Below are 23651 nucleotides of genomic sequence, written 5' to 3' on the forward strand. Positions count from 1 at the left end.
AAGGTAAGTTATATTGTTGCTCCCACCTTAGAAAAAAGAGATTTTGATGCTCATGTGATTTACTCAGGGTTATTCAGCTAGTAAACTCTGGACTCTGAAATTCAGATCTCTGTGCTTACCAAAATAATGTTTTGTTTTGTTTTGTTTTGTTTTACATATTTACATGCACTGTTATATATAACTGCAGGCAAATAATGGTATACTCTGAAGAACATAGAGTGTTTTTAAGACTATCTCCATGCTGAGATAGTGACCTAAGACATACCGCCATTTGGAATTTTGCCCTTGAGCAGACACACGGACAGCCGTGAGCAGCAGCAATGACAGATACACAGCTCCTGAAGGAGAGAAAGAGACAGTGGCCTGCCTTGACAATATTGGAGGAATTATTCGAGCCACTGTGTTGAAAGTTCACCTAATTATAGTGGTTGTTTCCCTTGTATCCTCCTGGCAACATACAGGGATTTAGATGAGTTGAATTGAGAGTCAGAGGTTGATATCCAAGCTCCATGTGTCTTTGTGAATTTAACTTTGGCAACAATATCTGGAACTTCTTTCCTTTCTACAGCTGGCAATGTTGTGAACAAAGGATCCCCCCTCCCTTTTGGACACTAGTTTGAGAAAAGTAATCCAAATCCTATCAAAATAAATATATTCATATAATCATGACAACTGTTAAAAATGATAACTATTATTTCCTTGCACTAATACTGTGTTTATTTTGTGCTACTGTGTTTAACAAGCTAAGGATATATTTGAAGATTTTATCAATCCACTTGACATCTCAAAGTTAATATGTTCAAAGACATCCCAGACTTACAGCTCTTGATCCTAACCCCCAGTCCACCTCCAGCATTCCTTCCCAGTTCAGTTACTGGTAACAACATCCTTCCAGTTGCTCAGACCAAAAACCTTAGTGTCATCCTTGAGTCCTCTCCTTTCATACCCTGCATCCAATCCAGCAGCAAATCCTGTTGAATTTACCTACGGAATATATCTGGGTTTGAGTCACTTCTCACCTCCTCCCCTGCTTCCACTCTGAATCAAGTCACTTGCATTTTTCACCTGAATGTTGGCAGCAGCCTCCTAACTGGTCTCCCAACTCTGTCCTACACCCCTTTGGTCCATTCACAATGCGGCAGCCAGACTAATTCCTTTAACCTAGCTCAGTTCACATCACTGCTTGTATCATAAGCACCCATCCTCTTCACCTTCACATAGATGCCAATCATCCCAATGTCCAACCAGGCCTCTTCTTACCTCTCCAACCTGTTCCCTCCCAGCTACTTTGCCCTGTCTTCTGTTCCAGGTACACTGGCCTTTGCTGTTCCTTCTACACCCCACGTGTGCTCCTGCCTAGGCCTTTGCACTTGTTTTTGCCTCTGCGTAGAGCACACTTTCCCCAGATTGCTCATGGCTCCTTAATGCCTTGAGCTCCTTCAGGCTTTACTGGAATGCCAGCTTCCCAGTGAGGCCCCCTGGCTGTTGTACTTGAGTGCCCCACCCCTCTACTCTGTTTTATTTTCTCCAAAGTACTTACCATTATGTGTTACTTAAGAATTTTATACCTAGTCTGTCTCTCCTCCTAGAATGTATGTGTTCCAAGAAATCAGAATTTTTTTCTATTTTACTAAAGAATATACTCCTAGTGACCAGAACAATGACTGGCACATATAGCGACCCAACAAATATTTGCTGAATATTTAGTTAATCAAAAGTTATTCTTTGTTTTTAATGTCAGGTATTGTATTGAGCATTAGAGTGCTATATGAATGTTAGCCTTGCTTAAATATACTTAAATATATAATTTTAATTTTAGGAGGGGGGTGTAACATAATTTCGGCTTAATCACCAGACTTTCAGGTACATGATGTTCATTTAAACAAATTTGCCAAAAACAAATCCTATTTCAGATTTAGAAACCATTGTTTATACTTTACACAATGATTATAGCTACAGTAAGGTATTTTTTAAATTTTAACTTTTCCCCCCGTCTCTCAATTTTGTTTTCCAGAAAAGAGGCACAGTTAGATGAAGAAGGACAATTTCTTGTCAGAATAATATATGATGATTCTAAAACTTACGATTTGGTTGCTGCTGCAAGCAAAGTCCTCAGTAAGTTAAATGTAACTTTCCTTCTCTGGCTAAGTTGCACACAGAAGCCCAAAGGAATGCATGATTCAGGATCACAATGTATAGTTATGCAAGTTGTGCACTGCACAGCCCTGCTGGGGAGGACACTCACATATAGTGTTAGGCTTAGGCTCTGCTGAGTTCTATGCTTCTTTCACAAGCTCTTTAAAGAATAGAAATGAGAAAATGTGCTCTCTGCTCTTCCCCACAGAAAGCAATGAGTTGGGAAAAGAAAAATATTATTGATACTTACTGTAACAACTTCAGTTATGATGTGAACAATATGTTAATTACACAAGTGTAGTATGTATTATCCTCAAATCTCTTGCAATTACAAATTATGTTAGCTATTGGGAAAAGAAATGGGAAACAGATATCTACCACAGACAAAGGATCTTGCTGAAAAAGGCAAAGTTTAAAATACTTCATGGAGAAAAAGTTGCTCTCAAAGTAATATTTATCATTCCCAGAATGCTTAATTTATAACTAGGCTATAGGTTGGGTAGACTAGGATGAAGCTTTTAGCTTTACTAACTGTAACTAGAAAGGCAAATAGATAGCTATAGCAGAATACAAGAATTAAAAACAATTGGTAAATAGTTAAAAATAAAAATATCCAGCCTCATTAGTAATGAAAATTGAAACAAATATGAAATAACTTGTTTTCACGTAAATTTGTCAATTTTAAAAAATGAAGTATCTAATGTAGTCAAGAGTAGAGTTAAAGGGGAAATCATACACGTTTTTAATCTGATGGTAAATGAAGAAAATTTTTTGGAGCATGATTTTGCATCACTAAGCCTCTTTAAAAAATATTCACACCATTTAGGAATTTTTCCTAAAGAAATTATTAGATCTCTGCCTTAAGATTTATATGTTTTCATATCAGAGTTACTAATATTATCAAAAAATGAAAAAGCCTACATTTTCAATAAGAAGGGGTTGGTTAAATAAATTGTTGCATCTATATGTTGAATAAGATAGCAATTAAAATGGATACAGAAAAATTACAGAAAATTTAAATTTTTGGAAATAATAATGATTGTATATTAAGAAAAAAGCAGGATATTAAGGTATATACTATATACAATCAAGTTATTAAATATACATATTTATATAAAGCAAGAATATTTTTCATCAAAATATTGTCATGTTCATTCTTGACAAGTTTAAAAATATGTCTGTGTTTTTTAGAAAAAATAAACACTATGTTAAATATATGTTTAAAAAACTAAGAATTAAGTGTAGGTTTGTGTATCCATTATCTAAAATGCTTGGGACCTGAAATGTTTTGCTTTTGGATTTTTTTTGGATTTTGTAATATTTACATATACGTAATAAGATACCTCAGGGTTGAGACCTAATCTAAATAGGAAATTCAGTTATATTTCTTATATACCTTCTACACATGGCCTGAAAGTAATTTTAGAGGGTATTTTTCATAATTTTGTGCATCAAAGTTCTGATCGCAACCTGTCACATGAGGTCAAGTGTGGAATTTTCCACTTGTGGTGTCATGTAGGTGACCAAAAAGTTTCAGATTTTGGAACATTTCAGATTTAAGATTTTCAGATTAGGGACGCTCAACCTGTAGTTTGTGATGGAAGCTGAAAAACTGGTTGCTTTGCTTATAAGTAAAAATGTACACTATTAACATGGTAGTACATTGTCTTCTCAGATTTGATTATATTGTCCTGGCCAGATTTTTTTCATATGATTTATGTTCACTATGCACAAAAATTGAGGATATTTTTAATTATTTTAATATACACTTATTGTCATTCTTTCCATTAACAATATGTCACCTATAATATGTTTTTTTTCTCTCTTGAACCTATAAAATAGATCTCAATGCTGGAGAAATCCTTCAGATGTTTGGGAAGATGTTTTTTGTCTTTTGTCAAGAATCTGGTTATGATACAATCTTACGCGTCCTGGGATCTAATGTCAGAGAATTTCTACAGGTAAGCAATTTGAGATCCTGTAGTTAAAAGTTTTGTCTTCATGGTTCTCAAATATAGGCTTTAGAATACTTTTGTTCAGCCTGCTAGGGTCTGACTGCTGCAAGGGGATCGTAGTGACCTTTTAAATATTTACATAAAATCATAGTTATTGAATGGTCTTGAATACATTTTAGCATTTTTGTTTCATATTTTTTTAACTTCTTGTTGCTGACACTGAATATGCAAAGTGTAAATTAATGTTCTCTGAAAAACTCCGCATTGTCTATTGTGATCTGTTCAACTGACTTTTTTATTTTTTTAGTAATGGTTATAGATGCTAGTGGTTGTGGTTTTCTGTTTTAGACGTATAATATGGTCTTATTTTCTATTTGCAAAATATTCTTAGCTTGTAGAATATAATCAAACGGTATATCAGTATTTGTGAAGTTCTACCTGGAGCTTTTTGTTTAGGAAAAAGCACTAGGGCTTTCAGGTGTTCTGCCACCAAAACATATTTGAGAACCATTGCTATGAGTTATATATTAATTAATCTAGTATAGAAGGGAAAATAGGAAACCTTCCAAAGTCAGTTTCAGATAAAAAAGATAAATAACATCACCAAAGGCCTTTGTCTTATACTCTTGTTTAAATTACCTTAAAAGTTTTTTTACTATTAATAGTAAATTAGGCATTAGATGAGAGACTATTTCTGGATTGATTGTACTATTTTAAGCACTGGCATTTGTGAGACCCTCTTCTTGAAATGTGTTAACACTGAAAATTATGTGGTTGTTTGCAAAGGACATTTCTAAACCAGCTGCTAAAAGCAGCCAGATCGTGCTGGAAAATGATGTCAGTGCAATACTAGCTGAACTGAAGCCCAGTTTTGAGGGAATGTAAACTACTTTCGATCCAGCTGCATTATTGATTTAACAGCCAAAATAAGAACTTTAGTGTTTAATCAAAATGTCTGTTGTTTACATAGTGACATTTTTCTTATAAACTTAAAAGAGCATTAAATCAAGATGGAAACTGGTTTGCAATCTCCTGCCATGGATTTACTAAACTACTGGTGTCAAAAAAGCTGCCACTTCCAAATGAAATAGCTGCCGGGAGATTTTTAAATTAAAATTGAACAGGCAGTATTTAAAAGGATTATTTTAAATGGATTGAAGTTCGATACTTAAAAATATTGAGGGGTTTGGGATTTTTCAATACATATTCCATTTTTTTTATACCTTTGTTGACTGACCACTGTCATCTTATCGGCAAAGTTTCAATGTTCACTTGCTCTGCCTGAATTTTAACTTTCTTTCTCAATGGCCATATTTACATAACAAAACAAAGATTTAGATTATTTTACTAATTTTTTTTTTTTTTTTTTTTTTGCCTTTACTCATTGGTACCATCAGCTAAGCTTTTTAAGGCACAAGTAAGGGAGCAAGCAGTCTTCTAGGTATGCTTCTTTATGTTCCAGAGCTGCCCTGTTATCCAAGAGGCTATCCACTAGCCACATGAGGCTACTCAGCATTTGATATGAGATGTGCTACAAATGTAGAATATACTCTAGATTTCAAAGGCAGTACAAAAAGAATATAACATGGCTCATTAATAATTTTATATTGATGTCATGTTGAAATTATAATATTTTGGATATATTGGGTTATGTATTTTGGGTATGTAAATTGAATTAATATAGCTTTAAATTGCATACAATTTTATTTTATTTGTCTTTTGCTGCGATAGTGTGAACAATGAGGAAACTAGAAAGTCAGAATACTGTAAAATTTTCATCAATGTTATACATTTTGATCCAGTTCTTTTTTCCCTCTGGTTTTGAAATTGTATATCTGAAGAACAAATTAAATATGTTAAAATACTGCTTTCCCTAAAAGAAGATATTTGTGTTATGGTTAGACTAATTACATAGAGATTAAATGGATTTTTTTATGTGACTGTAAAACAAAACAATTGATTTTCATAAATTGTTTTGAGATCCTTGCTCACATACATAAGTTGACATTTTCATTACATAAATTAATAAAACATTTTTTCTGGTAGACTTTAACCTTTCACTAAGGAGTAAGAGAAACTGGGACTCATTTTAAAGAGATTTTAAAGAGTTATCTTTCTCTTTCACCCCCAGGTTTTAGTCAGTCACCAAATCTTTAGATTATATTTCCTAAATACTGAATTTTGAGAATTTGGCCACTTTTCTTCATTTTCCCAATTCTTTTGGGAGAGTCTACCATTATCTAGAGAAAGTCATGAGGAGAGGTTCCTGTGCCTCTGTTCAAGACTCCTCCAATCTTTTCTCCATTCTGTAACTCTAGTGATTTTTCTGAAATGCAAATGTATTTCGTCATATCATTTTCTTGCTTAAACTCTTGAATAATTTTTTATTGCTCATTGGAGAAAATGTCAAAAATATTTGAAACAATTGAAACTATTTCTATCCCCTATCCATCCCTTTTCTTCCTCTCCCCCGTCCAGCCAAACTTAAGTTCTTTTGGAACCTTTGATCTTGTTCTCTCTATCCTCTGAGCTTTTGCACATGTTCTTTCTTTTCTTTGCCTGGAATGTTGTTCCGGCTCCTTTCCACCTCAATAAATCCTATTCGTCTTGCAGGTCAAAGGACTTCTTCTGGGAAGACTCCACTCTTCTTTCCAAATTCTACCCTATCCTAGCCAGGGTAATTGGCCTTTCTTATGTTTTCATATAGTTGACGGTATTTCCCCAGCCGCGGTAGTTTTCACACTGCATTATCATTCCTGTTTGTTGGACTGGAATGTAAACTTCAGGAGGCCAGAGACCATGTGTAACCTCTTAATGACTGTATCTCTACAGATACAATCTGTGTATCTGGGAATGAATGAATATCATTTTAAAAAAAAATGAATATTTGCTGTTTGTGCAAAAATGTAAAGAAAACACACTAATAGGAAGTAAACACATCAATAGATTAAGATGAATTCTTTTATTAAGTGTAACCCATTTTGGAATGAGATGATGTAACTTTAAAGATGAATGATAGATCAAAATTTAAAAGAAGAGACACATACTAGACCAATTTCCTTTTCAGGTGGACATGGTCTTTATTGTTTATCATTTAATTTATAAGGTAAGTTTCTTGTATCTGTTGACACTTTTTAAATGTTCATTCTAATATTTCCATTTGAAGGTTTCAGGAAACACTAAAATAGCTACTGAAATCCTAACATGGGAGTCTATGTTACATGCTTTAGCTGGGCAACTCTTACTCACTCCTCATACCAAGGAGAATTTCCTTGGGAGTCGTCGTCTTCTCTCCCCAGCCTCTCAGTTAGATACATTATTAAAAATGGTCCTCTAATATATTTTTTTCTTGAAATAATTTTTAAAAGATTTCTGAGTACCAGACACAGTATATAACAGGCAATTGATGAAGAATCTGTATAACAGAATTAATTCTGTAATATATGTATTTTTTTTATTTAGCCCAACCTATTTTATCAAGATAATACTTCTTTTCCTTTATAGAAATTTTATATTCAAGGACATACTGTATATAGATAATATCTGTAATTTAATTCCAGAAAAATATTTATTTTCTGGCCTGGCTTTTATCATTTCTTTTGATTAGTCAGTTTAAACAACAAACTCTACTAACGTGTCTTCCATCTTGAAAGACTTTGCTACCAATATCAAATTCATAACCCTGCTTATACAGTCTCTCTTGTGCTTCCAAATTCAATTTTTAAAATTTTGCATTATGCTCATTTTAAGCCACCTGAAGACTTTAACAAATAATAGCTAAAAATCTTAAATGGAAAAAGTAATGAAATATAAGAAATAATCTTTAGAGGAAACTTTAGAAAAATCGTTTGTCTCTAGAAATTACACAATTTGGAATTGAATCTCCAGTGAAAGTAATAATCTTTAGAATTTATTCTTTGGTTGATTTGATAACTGAAAACATGAATTATCAAAAAGAGATAAAGAAATAAGAAGACATTTTTATTTTGATTTTTGGATTTTATATATTTTACCTGGATATATTGTCTTAAAGACAAGACTATATTTCAGCAATTATTTTTTTCTCTATTTTTCTACTTTTTTATTCTTAAATTAAGAATAAAATGTGTGGTTTCATGCTACTGCTATAGTACATTTCTATCTGAAGCTTCTAGTGTATTTTTTAAAGCACTGCAGAGGATACATGGGATTCGAAACCTTCATAAGGAAGTAGCTGGTAAGGAACATCCAATTTCATAGTATTTCCATCTTAATCCATGCTCATCTCTATTTTCCAGTGTCCTATTGAGTTATAGTTGATTATATTTTCCCAAAATCACTGCAGAAATTTCTCCTATCTCCAACGCACTTCTGCAATATGATTTTACTTTTCCCCTATCAACTTTTCCCTCCTTCCCTTGAATTTGAGTTGGCTTTAGTGATTATCACCAATACAATGTGGCAGAAGTGACATTTTGAAATGTCCTACGTTAGAGCATAAGAAGTCTTGAGGTTTCCTCCTTGGTATCTTGAAACAGTTGCTCTTGGGATACTCCCTCCAGGAACCCAGACACATGAAATGAGAAGAACAAGCCACATGAAGAGACCATGTGTAGACACTCAGGGAACAGTTCTAGTTGAGCTCCCAGCAAAGAGTGAGCGACAGCTACTATTCATCTGATTGATCTATCTTGGAAAACCAGCATGTTACAGCATTCTGATAACTTCGGCCCCAGTTTCCATCTGATTACAACCCAATGCAAGAACTCTCTAAACAGCCAGACAACCCACAGAACCATGAAAGATAATAACAAATTCGGCTAGGTATGGTGGTTCACGTCTGTAATTCCAGCACTCTGGGAGGCTGAGGTGGGAGGATAGCTTGTGGCCAGGAGTTTGAGACCATCCTGGCCAACATAGTGAGACCTTATCTCTACAAAAAATAAAATTAAAAAATTATTGTTTTTACGAATATGTTTTAGAATTTTTTGATATATAGCAAAGGATAACTAGAACGGTACTCTGTATATTATTTTCCCTTTATATTTTATGTCTGTGTTAGTATGTGTGTGTTCACTTTTACAATGAATCAAGAACTTTGAGCAAACCACATTTGATAAAATAATATATGACCCCTGGAAATGGGACCCAAGTCAATCCCAAGCAGGGCTACCAATTGATTTTCAGTGGTATTATGTTATTACTACATTGTATAGTACTTACCTCCTCAACAATTTTACAGAGTTCAAATGAAATTAAAATGGGCAAGAAAGGCTGCCAGGTTGACTATTGAAAAATAAATAGGCAAAATGCAATTTTAGAGACCAGCCGGGATTTAACCTGTGGGTCTGTTTAAATATGCATACAGACTTCAGCTAAATAATTAAATAAACATTCTTTCATTGTTTTTTGGGACATTGGCTCCTTCAGCTAATTTTGATTTGGTGACAGTTTCACTCATTTAATCAATTCACAGTTATTTGAGTTCCTCAACCAATGCCTCTGTTCAGCCTGCTATGAGATTTTCTTTAATTCTTGCTGGCTCTAGATTTTGGCTTATAAAATACAACACTGTGATTTGGCCAGCCCACCAGGAACAATCTGGGATTAATGACTGATCTAATTCTTAAATGTTTGTGCAAAGGGCTATTTTGGGAAATATGAGGATTTTCCTGAACAGCTGTAAAATTCTAATACTTCCCTGAATTATTTATATTTCTTAGAAAAAATGCACCATTCACTTTATTTTTAACTTCTGAATTTTAAGAGGAACTGTTTTCTCAGCATCCAAAATGTCAATTTCCATAATCTGCAATTTTAAAATTGACAAGTGAGGATTTAGTTTTATTAAAAAGCTTATGAAGGAAAATAAGAAGTATTTTAGAATTGTAAAATTTTTCTCTTTGAATAACTTCTTACTTGCTCTCAACTCAGCTTATTTACTTTGGTGCCTCTCATATCTAAGGTTTGGTTTTCCACTTTATTTAGGTCTTTTTTGTTTAAATTTTTCAACTTCAAATTCCAAAATGACTTCATTCTTACAAAATTTAACAAAATCTTTTTTATTTTTTTTTTTTATTTTTTTTTTTTTGAGACAGAGTCTCACTCTGTTGCCCAGGCTAGAGTGAGTGCCATGGCGTCAGCCTAGCTCACAGCAACCTCAAACTCCTGAGCTCAAGCGATCCTACTGCCTCAGCCTCCCGAGTAGCTGGGACTACAGGCATGCACCACCATGCCCAGCTAATTTTTTCTATATATATTTTTAGCTGTCCATATAATTTCTTTCTATTTTTAGTAGAGATGGAGTCTCGCTCTTGCTCAGGCTGGTCTCGAACTCCTGAGCTCAAACGATCCGCCCACCTCGGCCTCCCAGAGTGCTAGGATTACAGGCGTGAGCCACCGCGCCCGGCCAACAAAATCTTTTTTAAATCACATGATTTTCATTTAAGAATGTTGCTGTTGGTCCTATTTTTCAAAGGTATGAGGAATAAAGCGAAAGAAAATTCTGTGCCTCATCCTCCTTCATTAAAAATAAAAACAAAAAAAACAGAGGTTTCCAATGGCTGATTTTTAAGATTTCTTTTAGATCTAAATTTCAGTAATATTCTCAACACACAGACAACTCCCTTGTCCCCATCCACTAGGACAAGAATTCATGGAGACCGAAAAAATTCTTTCCTTCAAAATTTTTAAGGCAAGGTCTTACTCATTTCTACAGATCATTTAGAAGTTTTATGTCCTGGAAGCAGGAAAATCAGGTAGTTGATTTTTAGAGACTTTGCCTCTGTCATTATATATGAGCTTATTTTTGGCATACATATTATAAAAAGAAAATTTGCATTTATTTTGAAACATTCCAAGATCTTTAAAAATATGGAACTTTAAAGTGTTTCTCAAAGGAATAATATAGTCTTTTGCTTTCTAAATCTGTGGAGTATACTATATGTGGAACTCTAGTACAGCATCCCAGAATACCAGACCTTTTTTTCTTTTCCCCCCAGTGTCTCACTCTGTTGCCCAGGCTAGAGTGCACTGGCACAATCATAATTTACTGCAGCCTCAAACTCCTGGGTTCAAGCTATCCTCCACCTCAGCATCTGGAGTAGCTGAGACTACACGCGTGCACCACCACAACTGGCTAAATTTTCTGTTTTTGTAGAGCCAAGGTATCAGTGTTGCCCAGGCTGATCTCAAACTCCTGGTCTCAAACCATCCTCCGGCCTCAGCCTCCCAAAGTTCTAGGATTACAGACATAAGCCACCATGCCTGGCTAATTTTTCTTCTATAAATTATAAAGTCTGGGTCACAAGATGATCTGGACCTATGAGAAGCAGAATTCCTGAGTATAAAAAGTACATTTATTTTGCTTATAGAAAAAACAGTAAAATGATATCAGAACATTAGGAAATCAAATTAAAGCCCCAGACTAACGTTTTGGTATCTCAACATAAAATAGATGAATGGACCTACTCTCTATCACTTTTCTATTTTTTAATTTTATAAAGCTAGGAAGAATGAATAAAAGCATATTTAAGATTTGCTTCATTATTTCCTATAAATCTACTTGTGCTGAAATACATTTTTTCCCTGTCTCTTCTGCTTTCATACATATGGATGTACTTTGCAATTGGCTGAACAGCTCTTCTCATCTATACCTGCTTCCATGGGTATATTTAGAAATAAAACAGAATACAGTTTTGATATGAAACTCTTATTCTTCAAAATACATTGTTACTGCCATGTGGACCAATTATCAACTTTGTTCAAATAATATTTTCAAATGTGGAAAAGGTTTTCTCTATTTTAAGAATCTTTTTTATGGCCTTTTGAGGTTGCTGCAAACAATTGCAGTCTAAATACGAAGATGGCATATTTTTAAGCAATATGAATGTACTCAAATGAAAATAATTTCAATTTTAGTCATTAATCCCATTTCTTCTAATGGGCAGGCTGTGGTAACCACTTTAATTTTGAGAGAGTAAAACCAACTAAAGAATGCTTTATCTCAAGAAATCCCAAGAGTGTTTTTTATGTTAGATACTATCTAAAGAAAATCAATATTACATTAAGTGGCGTTAAATCTTTTATGATCCAGGAAAACACTTTACTTGTCCAATTAATTAATAGTAAATTCAATAAAACAGTAAATCTCTGGAGAGTTGGTTACCATAAAAGACTTAAAAGATGAGCATTCTCATTTGGTATTTTATTGATATCTCATTTGCATTTAAGTGATAAATTTAAGCAATATTTTATCATCAATATTAATACCTTAATATTATCAATACCTTTATTTAAATTAAAATGGCTCCACCTACACTGAGGGTACAGTGCCCATCTTTAGTGACTCATGGAGTACTGGGTTTGGACCATTATGTCCAGTCTTCTGACCTGCCGTACGTACCATCCATGGTGCTGCTAACAAGAGTGGTGCCAATTATTACTGCCTCCTGCCAGCTGCTCGACTGCATGTAGAACTGTGCTAATAATCCAGTGTGATACCAGATGAACATAGATGAGTATAAAAGTAACATAAGCATATTGACTTATAAAATATGTAAGTATTCTGTGTAGGAAGGATTGAAAAAAATTAAAACACGTATTTCAAGTTATTGTTTGATTCCATTTTTTTTTCCTTTTAAGTGAGCCACAACATAGTACCTAGACCTAACTATAGTAGAAAAATGTCCTAAATGCTGCCACAAACACAATTTTGACATTGTGGAAAATGAAAATTAAAAAAAAAAAAAAAAAAAAGCAAACTCTTTTGGTGATTTTTTTTTTTCCTCACCAGATTTTCTCTCACAAGATTTTTCACATCAGAAGTGTAAGAAGTCTGGGAGGGTTATGAAGAACAAGCAGATCTTCCCTTCTCAGGGAAGAATTCCCATGAGAATAACTTGTCATAGGAAGAACCCCTCTTACTGTTCAATCAAGTAAACTAATTTTAGGATTCTGGGGCTTGTAGGGTATGTAAACTGTCCAATACTTAGTGCCTACCATATTGGATTGGTTTTACATGGCAATGGCAGCCTCTAGCGGCAACAGGATGAATTGATGTTTTTGTTAAGAGCTAGCCTGACTTAAATTTAGCAGGTATAATTTGGGGCAAGAAAACAGAAAGCGCTATAGATGAAGGCAATGCAAGAAGACACCAGTTTTACCCAGTTGAGGAGATCATTGAAACGTTTATTTGCATTAGAATGTCAACCTTCATGTCCTAGCCCAGGTTTCACCTTTCTTTACTTTGAAATCTTTTTACTCCATTCTTTCAGTCTGAGCTGTTTGCCCCCACATTTGCTCATGAGAAGCCACTCTGTACATCCATTTGTGATATAATCCATGAGCTGCTTAATCTGCATCATGCAGATCTGTAGCTAAACCTCTCACCTGTCCCCAGCCTGTATGATACAGTGCGTGGTATATAATGCACATGCAATAATTTTATAGAATGAGTGAATGATTGAGTGGATGAATGGAAGGGACAGAAATTTGACAGTACTGTAGGTGCCCTGTTGAAGTATTGCTCAAATCTGAGTACCCCTGGAATCATGTCATGCTCACTCCAGTTTCGTCCTGTTATCTTACTGGATATTTGTTTGCCTAGATTGACGTCTTTGAGACATTTAAAACGAGAACTATAGTTCAATTTTGGTATATCTCTAGCATCTTCCTTTTAGATACATTCTTTTATGCCCACGGCATTTTGAAACTGTTTTATCTTTCCCTTCTCTTTTAAAATAATCACCAGTTATGGATGGATTTCTCCTTGCTTGGTGTATGAGTTTTTTATCGCTACCATAACAAATGACCACAAACTTGAGTGCTTGAAACAACACAAATGTATTATCCTATTATTTTGTGAGTTGGAAGTCCATTGCAGGTACTACTGGACTACAATCCAGGTGCTGGTAGGGCTGTATTTCTCTACTATGGCCCTAGAAGGTAATTGTTTTCTTGCGCATGCAAGCATTAGCGGAATTCAGTTCCATGCAGTTGTAAGTCTGAGGACCCAGCTTCCTTGCTGATTCTCAAGTGGGGGCTGCTCGAAGGTCCTAGAGACCTCTCTCTAGTCCTTGAAGTCTCCTACATCTCAGAACCAGCAACACAGTGTAAAATCCTTCTCATGCTCCCATTTCTTTGACCTTCTGTCATTGCATCTCTCTCTCAATGTAGCCAGCAAAGGTTCTCGGCCTTTAAGTACTTAGTCACTCCTGTGAGTAGGTCGAGTTTGCCTGGATAATCCAGGATAATCTTCCCACCTCAAGGTCCATAACCCTAATCACATTTTAACAATACCATTCACCAGGTGATATAACACATTCACAGGGAATAAGGCATGGGAATCTCTGAGGGACAATTATTTTGCCTACCACTCCTAGGATGTGCTAACTGCCTTATGTATATCCTTTTAGTTATCTCTATTTTGTCAGGAAAAAAAAAATCAAGTTTTACAAAAGTTGGTGAACTGGCTGCATTACTATGAAATGACAGTCATGAATTAAACCGCTGTCTTCTTTATTCTAAAGTCATATTGTTCTTAATTCCTATACCATGCTGTGTTGTGTGTGTATCCTATTATACATGTGCGACACACACACCCCCCCAATAGATTATTAGATAAGTGTCATTTGAAAAATCATACAGGACCAAGTAAAAAGTATAGTTTCTTCTGGTAATCTTAATACAAATCAAATTTCTATGTTAGTAATATAGGACTCTGGGGAATTTGGTATCATCCAAATTAATGGCAAGGCTACAAGAACAGAAAATATTTATTGACCAATTTATTTATTTTCTAAGACTTCATTTCTAAAAGTAATTATTTCACTGGTAAGCCACGAAACTCTACCTTGACTGGAGACTACTAACGATCATGAAGAAATTATCTTGCTTTAATTTCTAAACTATGTGTTTAATTTTCAAAATATTAATTCACAAATTAATATGCTTATATTTTATATACTTATACCTCTGATTTAGTGTTTTGAATTAAAACTTAAGTTTTAGGAGCATAGTGTAAGCAGGAGGGTAACGTGTGGTCCCTTTGGGTGTTCCCTGTTGTTTACATACCGCAGCACGCTATCCAACTGCCTCAGGCTAGTGTAAATATACATATCTTAGCCTTAGCCCTTAACTCTGTTCTTTTTTCTGCTTCAGGCATTCTTTTTATATCCCACTTGTTTATCCTTTTTTAAAATGTACTATTAATAGCCACAGATGTTTTTCTTAATTATACTATTTTGGTTTCATTTTCTCCGTGGTACTTGCTTTACAGATATCCTGGTGAAGTGAGCTAAGTGTGCTACTCTGCAGAACTGCCCAAAAAACCCAGATTTGAGCCTTGTTTCTTTATCTTGCTTTCCTGAAGTCTGCTGTCATTGTGGGACATTGTTCATTTAGCACCCTTTTCTCTTTCTTGCAGAATCTTGATGCTCTGCACGACCACCTTGCTACTATCTACCCAGGTATGCGTGCACCTTCCTTTAGGTGCACTGATGCAGAGAAAGGCAAAGGACTCATTCTGCACTACTACTCAGAGAGAGAAGGACTCCAGGATATTGTCATTGGAATCATCAAAACGGTAGCTCAACAAATACATGGCACTGAAATAGACATGAAGGTAATGATTAGGAATGGAGACCTTTCTGAACACAAAGGACATTGAGCATATGTAAATGACACTTTTTAAACTTACCTATAGTTATCACTGCTAGAGCACTTCCCAAGAAGTATATATAAGCCAGAACAGTGGAAACACCAGCAATCTTCTATATTTGGGCTTGGAATACATTATACAGGATATTTTTTCCCTGTGGCAGCAGATTTTGTGTTCTAATTATACGTTGCTCAAGGCAACATGAAATTTAGTTTGCATTCCCTGTGAGCACACACCAGCTGGGACGCAGAGGGCTATGTGGCTGACTGAACTCTGTGGGTTGCAGCATGCAAAATATCCCTAACATGCATAGTCAACTTCCAAGACAATATGAAATTTGATATTCTACACACTCTTAGTTCTGAATGACCATTTAAAGGTACTGATACAGCAGTGGTACAACAGAGAACCACTGTTTTTCTCTATCTCTAGCCCCTATAATCTCTCCCATTTAGCTGCTTTTTTTTGCTCAGTGTATTCAGCCCCAAGAACCATTTCGCAGTGGCTTTAAACTTCAGCCATATTGGTGAGAGGGATTCTTTATTTTAACTTTTTCTTCTTTATAGAAAATCTAATAGGTAATTCTTTCTTAGATTATGTTCTAACACACATGGGGAGCCCCAAACTCTTAAGTGCAGTGTTATACACATTAAAAATTGTAACATTTAATTATATGAGAAAAGTATCCCATATATTTAATCTAGTAATGCTGGTAATGTTACATTAGATCTTATGGTTTCTTTTGTTCAGGAGTTGGTGTCAGTTCTTACATGGCACTTGGTGATTCCCAGGTGCAGCATTAATTTTTCTACTAGACAGTGGGACCATGTATAACATGACATTGTTAAATCTAGAGACTTAAAAATTAAAACCTTAGGTAAAGGGTCAAAATTCATCCACGATTGGGAACTCACTGGGATTCAGTCAAAATATATGGTTATTAAGTATTAATATGAAATGTCCGATTTCCTTAAATACTAAGTTTGACAGTTGATATCTCTGACATTTCACTTTGACATTTCTTGTTTTATTTTTATTGTGAAGGTACATCCTCAGTCTTTCAAACACACATTTTGGGCTGTGATTATTTTTCACATTTTTTTAGAGCAGTTTTTGTGAAACACTGGATAAGTCAAAAATGCATGTTATTTTCGAATGTAAGCTCCATGGTGGAACCAATGCAGTGCAGACAGCTCAAAATATCAACGAAGTGTTTGGGAAGAATGTGGGTAATGAACTCACAGTATGTCGATGGTTTGAGAAGTTCCATTCTGGTAATGTTAATCTTGAAAATGAACCATGTGGGTGGCCTGAGACCAAGGTAGAATCGCCGAAAGCTGTAGGGAAAGCAAATCCATCTCAACCTGCGTGTGAATTAGCAGCAAAGTTTGACGTTTCTATTCCAACAATATTAGACCATTTGAAACAAATGGGCAAGGTAAAGAAGCTGAATAGATGGGCAACGCATGAATTAAATGAGCATCAGAGGAGATCACCTCGAAACTTGGCCTTCTTTGCTGTCACGTCATAAAGGAGAACCATTTATATACAGTATTGTTGTGTGTGATGAAAATAGATTCTTTTTGACAATTGCAAGTGCTTGGTACAATGGCTGGATAAAGATGAAGTGCGAAACACAGTCCGAAACCGATATTCATCAAAAACAGCTAACAATGTCTGTTTTGTGGTCCAGCGCTGGTATTATCCACTACAGCTTCATGAAACATAGTCAATTGATTACAGCAGATATCTACTGCAACCAAATAGACAAAATGATTAGGATGTTTTTGATTAAGCAGCCAAGGTTGGTCACTAGAGACAGGCCAATCCTCTTGCAAGACAATGCTCGACCACATGTTGCACAAACAATGCTGCTCAAACTACAGAGGCTGGACTTGGAAACTCTCTGTCATCCTCTGTATTCACTAAACCTTGCACCAACTGACTACCACTTCTTCCAGGCTTTGGACCACTTCTTGCAAGGAAAAATATTTAATTCTCAACAAACTGTGGAAAATGCCTTTTGCAATTTCATAGCCACTCGCTCTCCAAGCTTCTTTGCTGCTGACGTAAACAAGCTACCGTTAAGATGACAAAACTGTGTCAATAGTTTAGGCTCATACTTTGACTAATTGTACTGCTTCTTGTTTGAGATATAATAAACTACTTTTGATTCAAGATCGGACATTTCATATTTAATGACCTAATAGTATATGTCTTTCCTTTCCAGTCTTTTGATCTTGACAACAAACGCACACAACATCTATACTGAGTGAGTGTTTATCAGGGGCTTTATGAATACTGTTGGTTTTGATTTCATTTAGCCAAGCTGAATAAGAAGCAGGTACACAGACACTTCAGAAAGAAAGACAAATTAGGATATACTTGGAAACTACAGTTACTATGGTTTTGGAGTGGGAGATTGATCAATGAGAGATTGTTGGCATTAGAAAACTATATGAAATTAAATTTTTACTTAATTATATCATTCACTTTATACAATATTTAGGTTCTCTTAAAGCTTTCATTTATTCAAGTACTACAATAAAAACTTCTGAAATATTTGTATTTTGTAAATATATTTTGTACATTTAATTTTTTCAAAGGCACCATTTTAATTCTCAAGGTATTCTGACATTGAATGCATAAGTTTAACTGGTCCAGAGATACTAGATAATTTGAACCATGCAATAAACATTAGATCATGTAATGAAGTGATATACCAATGAGAGGGTAAAATTATAATCAAAAAGCAATGTGTTTTGCCAGTTTGATCAAAGCAAAAAAAGTAGAATCATACAATTAATGTATAAATTTGGGGCACATGTAATTTAGTTCCTCTAGTTAAATGGAAACAGCATAACTTAAAAAATTAGGACTGAATTTTAAGGTTGCCTCTATTTTGTTTTACCCATAATTTAGGAAAATCAAATTTAATGGGACAAAATTTTCAGATGATAACTAAGAATACTAATATTTAACAAAAGCAGTAAATTATTATGACAGTTATAGTAGTAATTATATCCTAATTTTGCTATAAAAATATATATGCAAGAATATATACAATAGCATTTGCGGTTATTGTGATTTGTTTTTTAAATCTCAGAGTATGGTAAAATGTACTCCTGATGAAAGAAGTAAAAATGAGCAACAATTTGCCTTCATTTAACTGTAATTGAAGAAATGTTGCCCCAACCATTTCCCTTTTGGATCAGGCTGCAGTAGAAATAGAGTTTTCCCTTTGTAAGAGGACAGATTTCTTGTAATTTCTTAAACTAAAAAGAAAAAAATATATACTTTAATAATGTATTTGTCTGTAAATAATATTTTGGAAATGTAGGTATTTCTTCAAATTATAGAGCTTTGCTCACAATTGCGATTATTTTCTTAGAATGAATTCCTAGGTTTGGCATTAAATAAAAGAATTCATAAAATTTTGAGGTATTTTTATGCATATTATCAATTTATCCTTCAGAAAGATTAATCAAAATACCTTCCCATTAGTGGTGTTTGAGATGTCTCTTTTTTCAGTACCTTACCCAATTTAGTATTATAATTTTACATACTTACCAGTTGATAGATACAAAATTACACTGGATTTGAATGTGTATCTCCATCATGTTATTTCCCATTGTTTTCAAGTATCATTTTTATTATATTTGATAGTGCCGCCTTGTATGCATTTTAGATTGTTCACTGTACAAGTGTGCCTGGCTGAGGAGGCAGAGCCCACCGGGACAAGGGGGTGCTTTTCTCCTAATTCTGTCCAAGAGGCCACCTGAGATAATGGCAAACTGATATCAGATTTGCAATTTTATTGTGAATAATTATTCAGTGTTCAAATTTCATAGATCAATGTCCAGAAATGTTTTCTTAGTTTAGACATGTATAGTATTTGCATATATGTTAAATTTTTGTGATTAATCCTCTAAGTACAGTTCTCATAACTGGTTTCTTATATTTTAGTCTTTTAACCTAACTGAAATGCAGACAATTAATGTCAGTTCTCCCCTTTGATATTCAGGTTATTCAGCAAAGAAATGAAGAATGTGATCACACTCAATTTTTAATTGAAGAAAAAGAGTCAAAAGAAGAGGATTTTTATGAAGATCTTGACAGATTTGAAGAAAATGGTACCCAGGAATCACGCATCAGCCCATATACCTTCTGCAAAGCTTTTCCTTTTCACATAATATTTGATCGGGACCTAGTGGTCACTCAGTGTGGCAATGCCATATACAGAGTGCTTCCCCAGGTAAGATGACAGCACATTTCCTTGGTGCCTAAGACAAAAGGCTATAAAAATACCATTGTTACACGCAGCCGTTTATTCGTTTAACCTTTTGACTATGTATTAGGTAATGGACAGCACACTGTAATTACATAAATTGACTCTGGTTAAGTGTATTTGACCATGCTGTGACCTTCCCTATGACAACTATTTATATATTTTTTTCTGTTTTAATCACCTACAAAAAATGGTAGGAACATTAGGTGGAAATGGTATACTCGTTTTGATGAGAAAATGGATAACTTTCCGGTAACAATCAGCCTTCACTTATTTATTCACTCATTGAGTAAATATTCACTGGATATCTACCATCTGAAAATAGCTTTCAAAATCAACTATTGATGTGTTTAAGGAAAAGAATAGAATTTTAAAAAACACAAGAGAAAAAGGATAGAGATTATCATAGTTCAGTAAAAATCAAAAGAACCAGTTGGGATGATGGTGAGAACCTGTAATTGACTTGTATAGTGTTACTCACACCCATTTGTAAAATCCTTCTTTTTTACTTCTCTTTTCTTTCATCTACTAACTTTTGGAGTTGTACATGACATGTGTTTATAGGTACTTTTTACTTGCCATTAAATAGACTTTCCAATTCAGGATTAGCCAAATGGATCAGGCGTGCTAGATCTGGAAGCAGAGACTGCCTGGGCTGCTGCGTTGACTGCTTCTGCCTCGCTGTACAACCTTCAATGTGCAATGTCACTTCTCTCTGCCTATTTTCCATTTGTTCTGACATGAGGATAAAAAGCACATGAAGAACACTTAGTTCAGTGCCTGGTCTATTGTACACAATCAATAAATGCTTACCATTAATATTGTTATTAGCCTTCTGTTGATAAACATCAGAGTGGTTGCTGATATTTTAATTTTGATATTTTAATTTCATTTCAAGTGTTTTTGATATTTTAATTTCATTTCAAGCCATAAGCATATAATACATCATGCCACATTTTAAAGGATAAATTTTTATTCTTTCTTCTTCTGAAAATGCCTTTTAAATCTGTATTAGCTTATATTTGAATATTAGTTATCTGAATCCATATTAGTTTCATGTTCATGCAACTATTTGATGTCCATTGAATCACTGAGTTGCATCCATCAAGCTTTGAGTCCATAGTTGAACTAAGTTTCCTAAAAAATAATTATTATTTTCCATTTTTAGATATAGTTGAGCTGGTTTAATCAAGTGATTAATTATCAAATCATAAAAACTGTTTTAACTAATTAAGTGCCCTTTTCTTTTTATCTGCATTTTAGCTCCAGCCTGGGAATTGCAGCCTCCTTTCTGTCTTCTCTCTGGTTCGTCCACATATTGATATTAGTTTCCATGGGATCCTTTCACACATCAATACAGTTTTTGTATTGAGAAGCAAGGTAATCAACATATCATTTCATTAAATGTAAGGTATGTCACAAATTAGAAGTACTGAGGAGGTAAAATGGTCATATTCTCCGAGACGAAGAAGGTGTAGACAGATAAAAAAACAAACTTCAAAGGAAGACCTATTGAAAGGCAATGTTATTGATTTTTGGTTTGGCTGAGGAGCAATAGAACTCTCTTAACTTCTGTTAAAACGTAACAGAAGTAAATTTTAGAATGTCTTGCTGAGACAGCCCGTTTTCACAGACTAAAACAAACATCTTTTTCCCCTGTGTAGCTGCAGTGTCTTATTTTAGAAATCAGAACTAATAAATATTTTGCTAACTTCATCCAAAGCCATTGATTTATTCTCCCTTAAATTATCTATTATTGTTGGTGGCATTTTCTGGGGAAAATAAAATTCATAAAATATTCACATAGTTGATAATTTAAATAGTGCCCAGATCTCATAGTTTCTATTCTTGGGATAGATACAGTAAAAATCATTTTTCCTAGAATACACATTTCATCCTTCCTTCATCTCTCCCAAGGCCTGACCTATACATAGTTTATGTATTTGGAACTGCTTCCAGCTGCTCTGTGAATATAGGGTTGTGGAATGGGAAGTCTTGGTTTATTCTTTGATAGAGTCTAGTAATATATGTTTCCATACTGGAAAATCAGGGGAAAAACAAGATTCACAGAAGCCAGAAATAAATATGTTAACTGCTACTATCTTTCTGAGCTCAAAGGAGACAAGACAGTCACTTTTCTATGGTGTTGTAAGGTAGCTACAAGGCTTATTAGCTGGCAAAGCTCTGGTGAGATGCCCTCTGCTATTCTGATTGATGTACTTATTCTCCCGTAGGGCTTGGTGGGAAGTGAGGTGTATGTCCTTCGTGTTGAGCTGATGAATTGTTAGGTAGCAATAAAGGCACAAGGTAACGGTTATGTCTTGTCTTTTCAAGGAAGGATTGTTGGATGTAGAGAAGTTAGAATGTGAGGATGAACTGACTGGCACTGAGATCAGCTGCTTACGTCTCAAGGGTCAGATGATCTACCTACCTGAGGCAGACAGCATACTTTTTCTGTGTTCACCAAGGTAATAATTTTTAGATTAATGATAATGTATGTAAGTACCTATTTTTAGCTAACAAAGTAATTCAATAACAGCTTATTCAATCATGGTTACATATTGTGAAGTGTAATTAGATTTTACAACCCTTGTTATACACTTCCCTATAACAAGGTTAATTTCATTTAACATTTGTTGATAGAAGAAATCACATATTGCATTTTATTTTCCAAAGTGTTTATGTCATTAGGTCATGGGATACTTTATCTACAGTTAGCTAATTCCACATTTTTGTACCTTTAAAAGAGGTATCATATAGAAAAGCAGTTTCATAAACTATCAAATATGATGACATAATAAATATATGGGTATATTTGACACCAAGAAATTATCTTTTCTATAGTATATTAGCAAAAAATCTAAAAGGATTCTAATTGTTTCTGAGTTTGAACTATTTTATATTAAAAATATGTAGCTACTCTGACCTAAATACACTGTTCAAAATATATCATTAAATTAAAATTTATGTAAAATATGTTATTTGTAGTAAACATTAGAGGAAAATAAAACTATGGATTGTTATTCTCTCAATTTAAGAAAGCATTTTACTAAAAGATACATGGGAAATTAGAATATGAAAACTAGATCTAAGTTTGCTTTAGAACAACAGAAAAGGTAACTGCGGGAATTGTTGTTAGATGATAGCTTGTGTACTTATAACTGTGTATGAACAACGTGTACATGCATTATCTAGTAACACACTCAGGAAAGCATATTTTGTTGGGAACTTTCAATCATTGTGTCCCAAAGGGAAAAATAACCAGTTACAAGATTCATAGCATCCCTAAGGCAAAAATGAACTAGTTTTTCAAAAGAAGCATCATTATTCCTGATAAAGAGAGTAGAGATGGATTTTTTTCTCTCTTTATAATGAGAAAAAATATGTTAATAATAAATAACAGCCTTGTATTTAATACCTGAATAGTTTTCATAGGGATGTTTTCTACATTATCTTTCAGTTTAGGCTGAAGGCACCAAAAAGTGCAACTTAGCAAAAATGCATTTCAAGTTCACTGCTTTTTGATAGATTTTTAAATATCTAAGAGAATAAAGTCATATTCTTTATTCAATTCTCCATAATTTTACTTCCTTCAGCCTGACCCTTTGAATGGTAGGCCACGGCAGGATTATAC

At 34.3% G+C, this 23651-nt stretch overlaps 1 protein-coding gene across 4 annotated transcripts in view; it reads left to right on the forward strand.

Annotated features, from left to right (window-relative positions):
* Positions 1-23651, forward strand: part of GUCY1B1 (guanylate cyclase 1 soluble subunit beta 1) — a 45001-nt gene that overhangs the window by 13338 nt on the left and 8012 nt on the right. For all 4 annotated transcript variants that reach the window (XM_069493102.1, XM_069493104.1, XM_069493105.1 and 1 more), the window contains 6 exons: positions 2015-2115; positions 3979-4097; positions 15496-15693; positions 19754-19984; positions 21281-21397; positions 22352-22485. In XM_069493102.1, coding sequence (XP_069349203.1) covers positions 2015-2115; positions 3979-4097; positions 15496-15693; positions 19754-19984; positions 21281-21397; positions 22352-22485 — 900 coding nt within the window. The remainder of the gene's footprint in view (positions 1-2014; positions 2116-3978; positions 4098-15495; positions 15694-19753; positions 19985-21280; positions 21398-22351; positions 22486-23651) is intronic.

Source organism: Eulemur rufifrons, chromosome 18 (assembly GCF_041146395.1).
Source record: "Eulemur rufifrons isolate Redbay chromosome 18, OSU_ERuf_1, whole genome shotgun sequence".
NCBI lineage: Eukaryota > Metazoa > Chordata > Mammalia > Primates > Lemuridae > Eulemur > Eulemur rufifrons.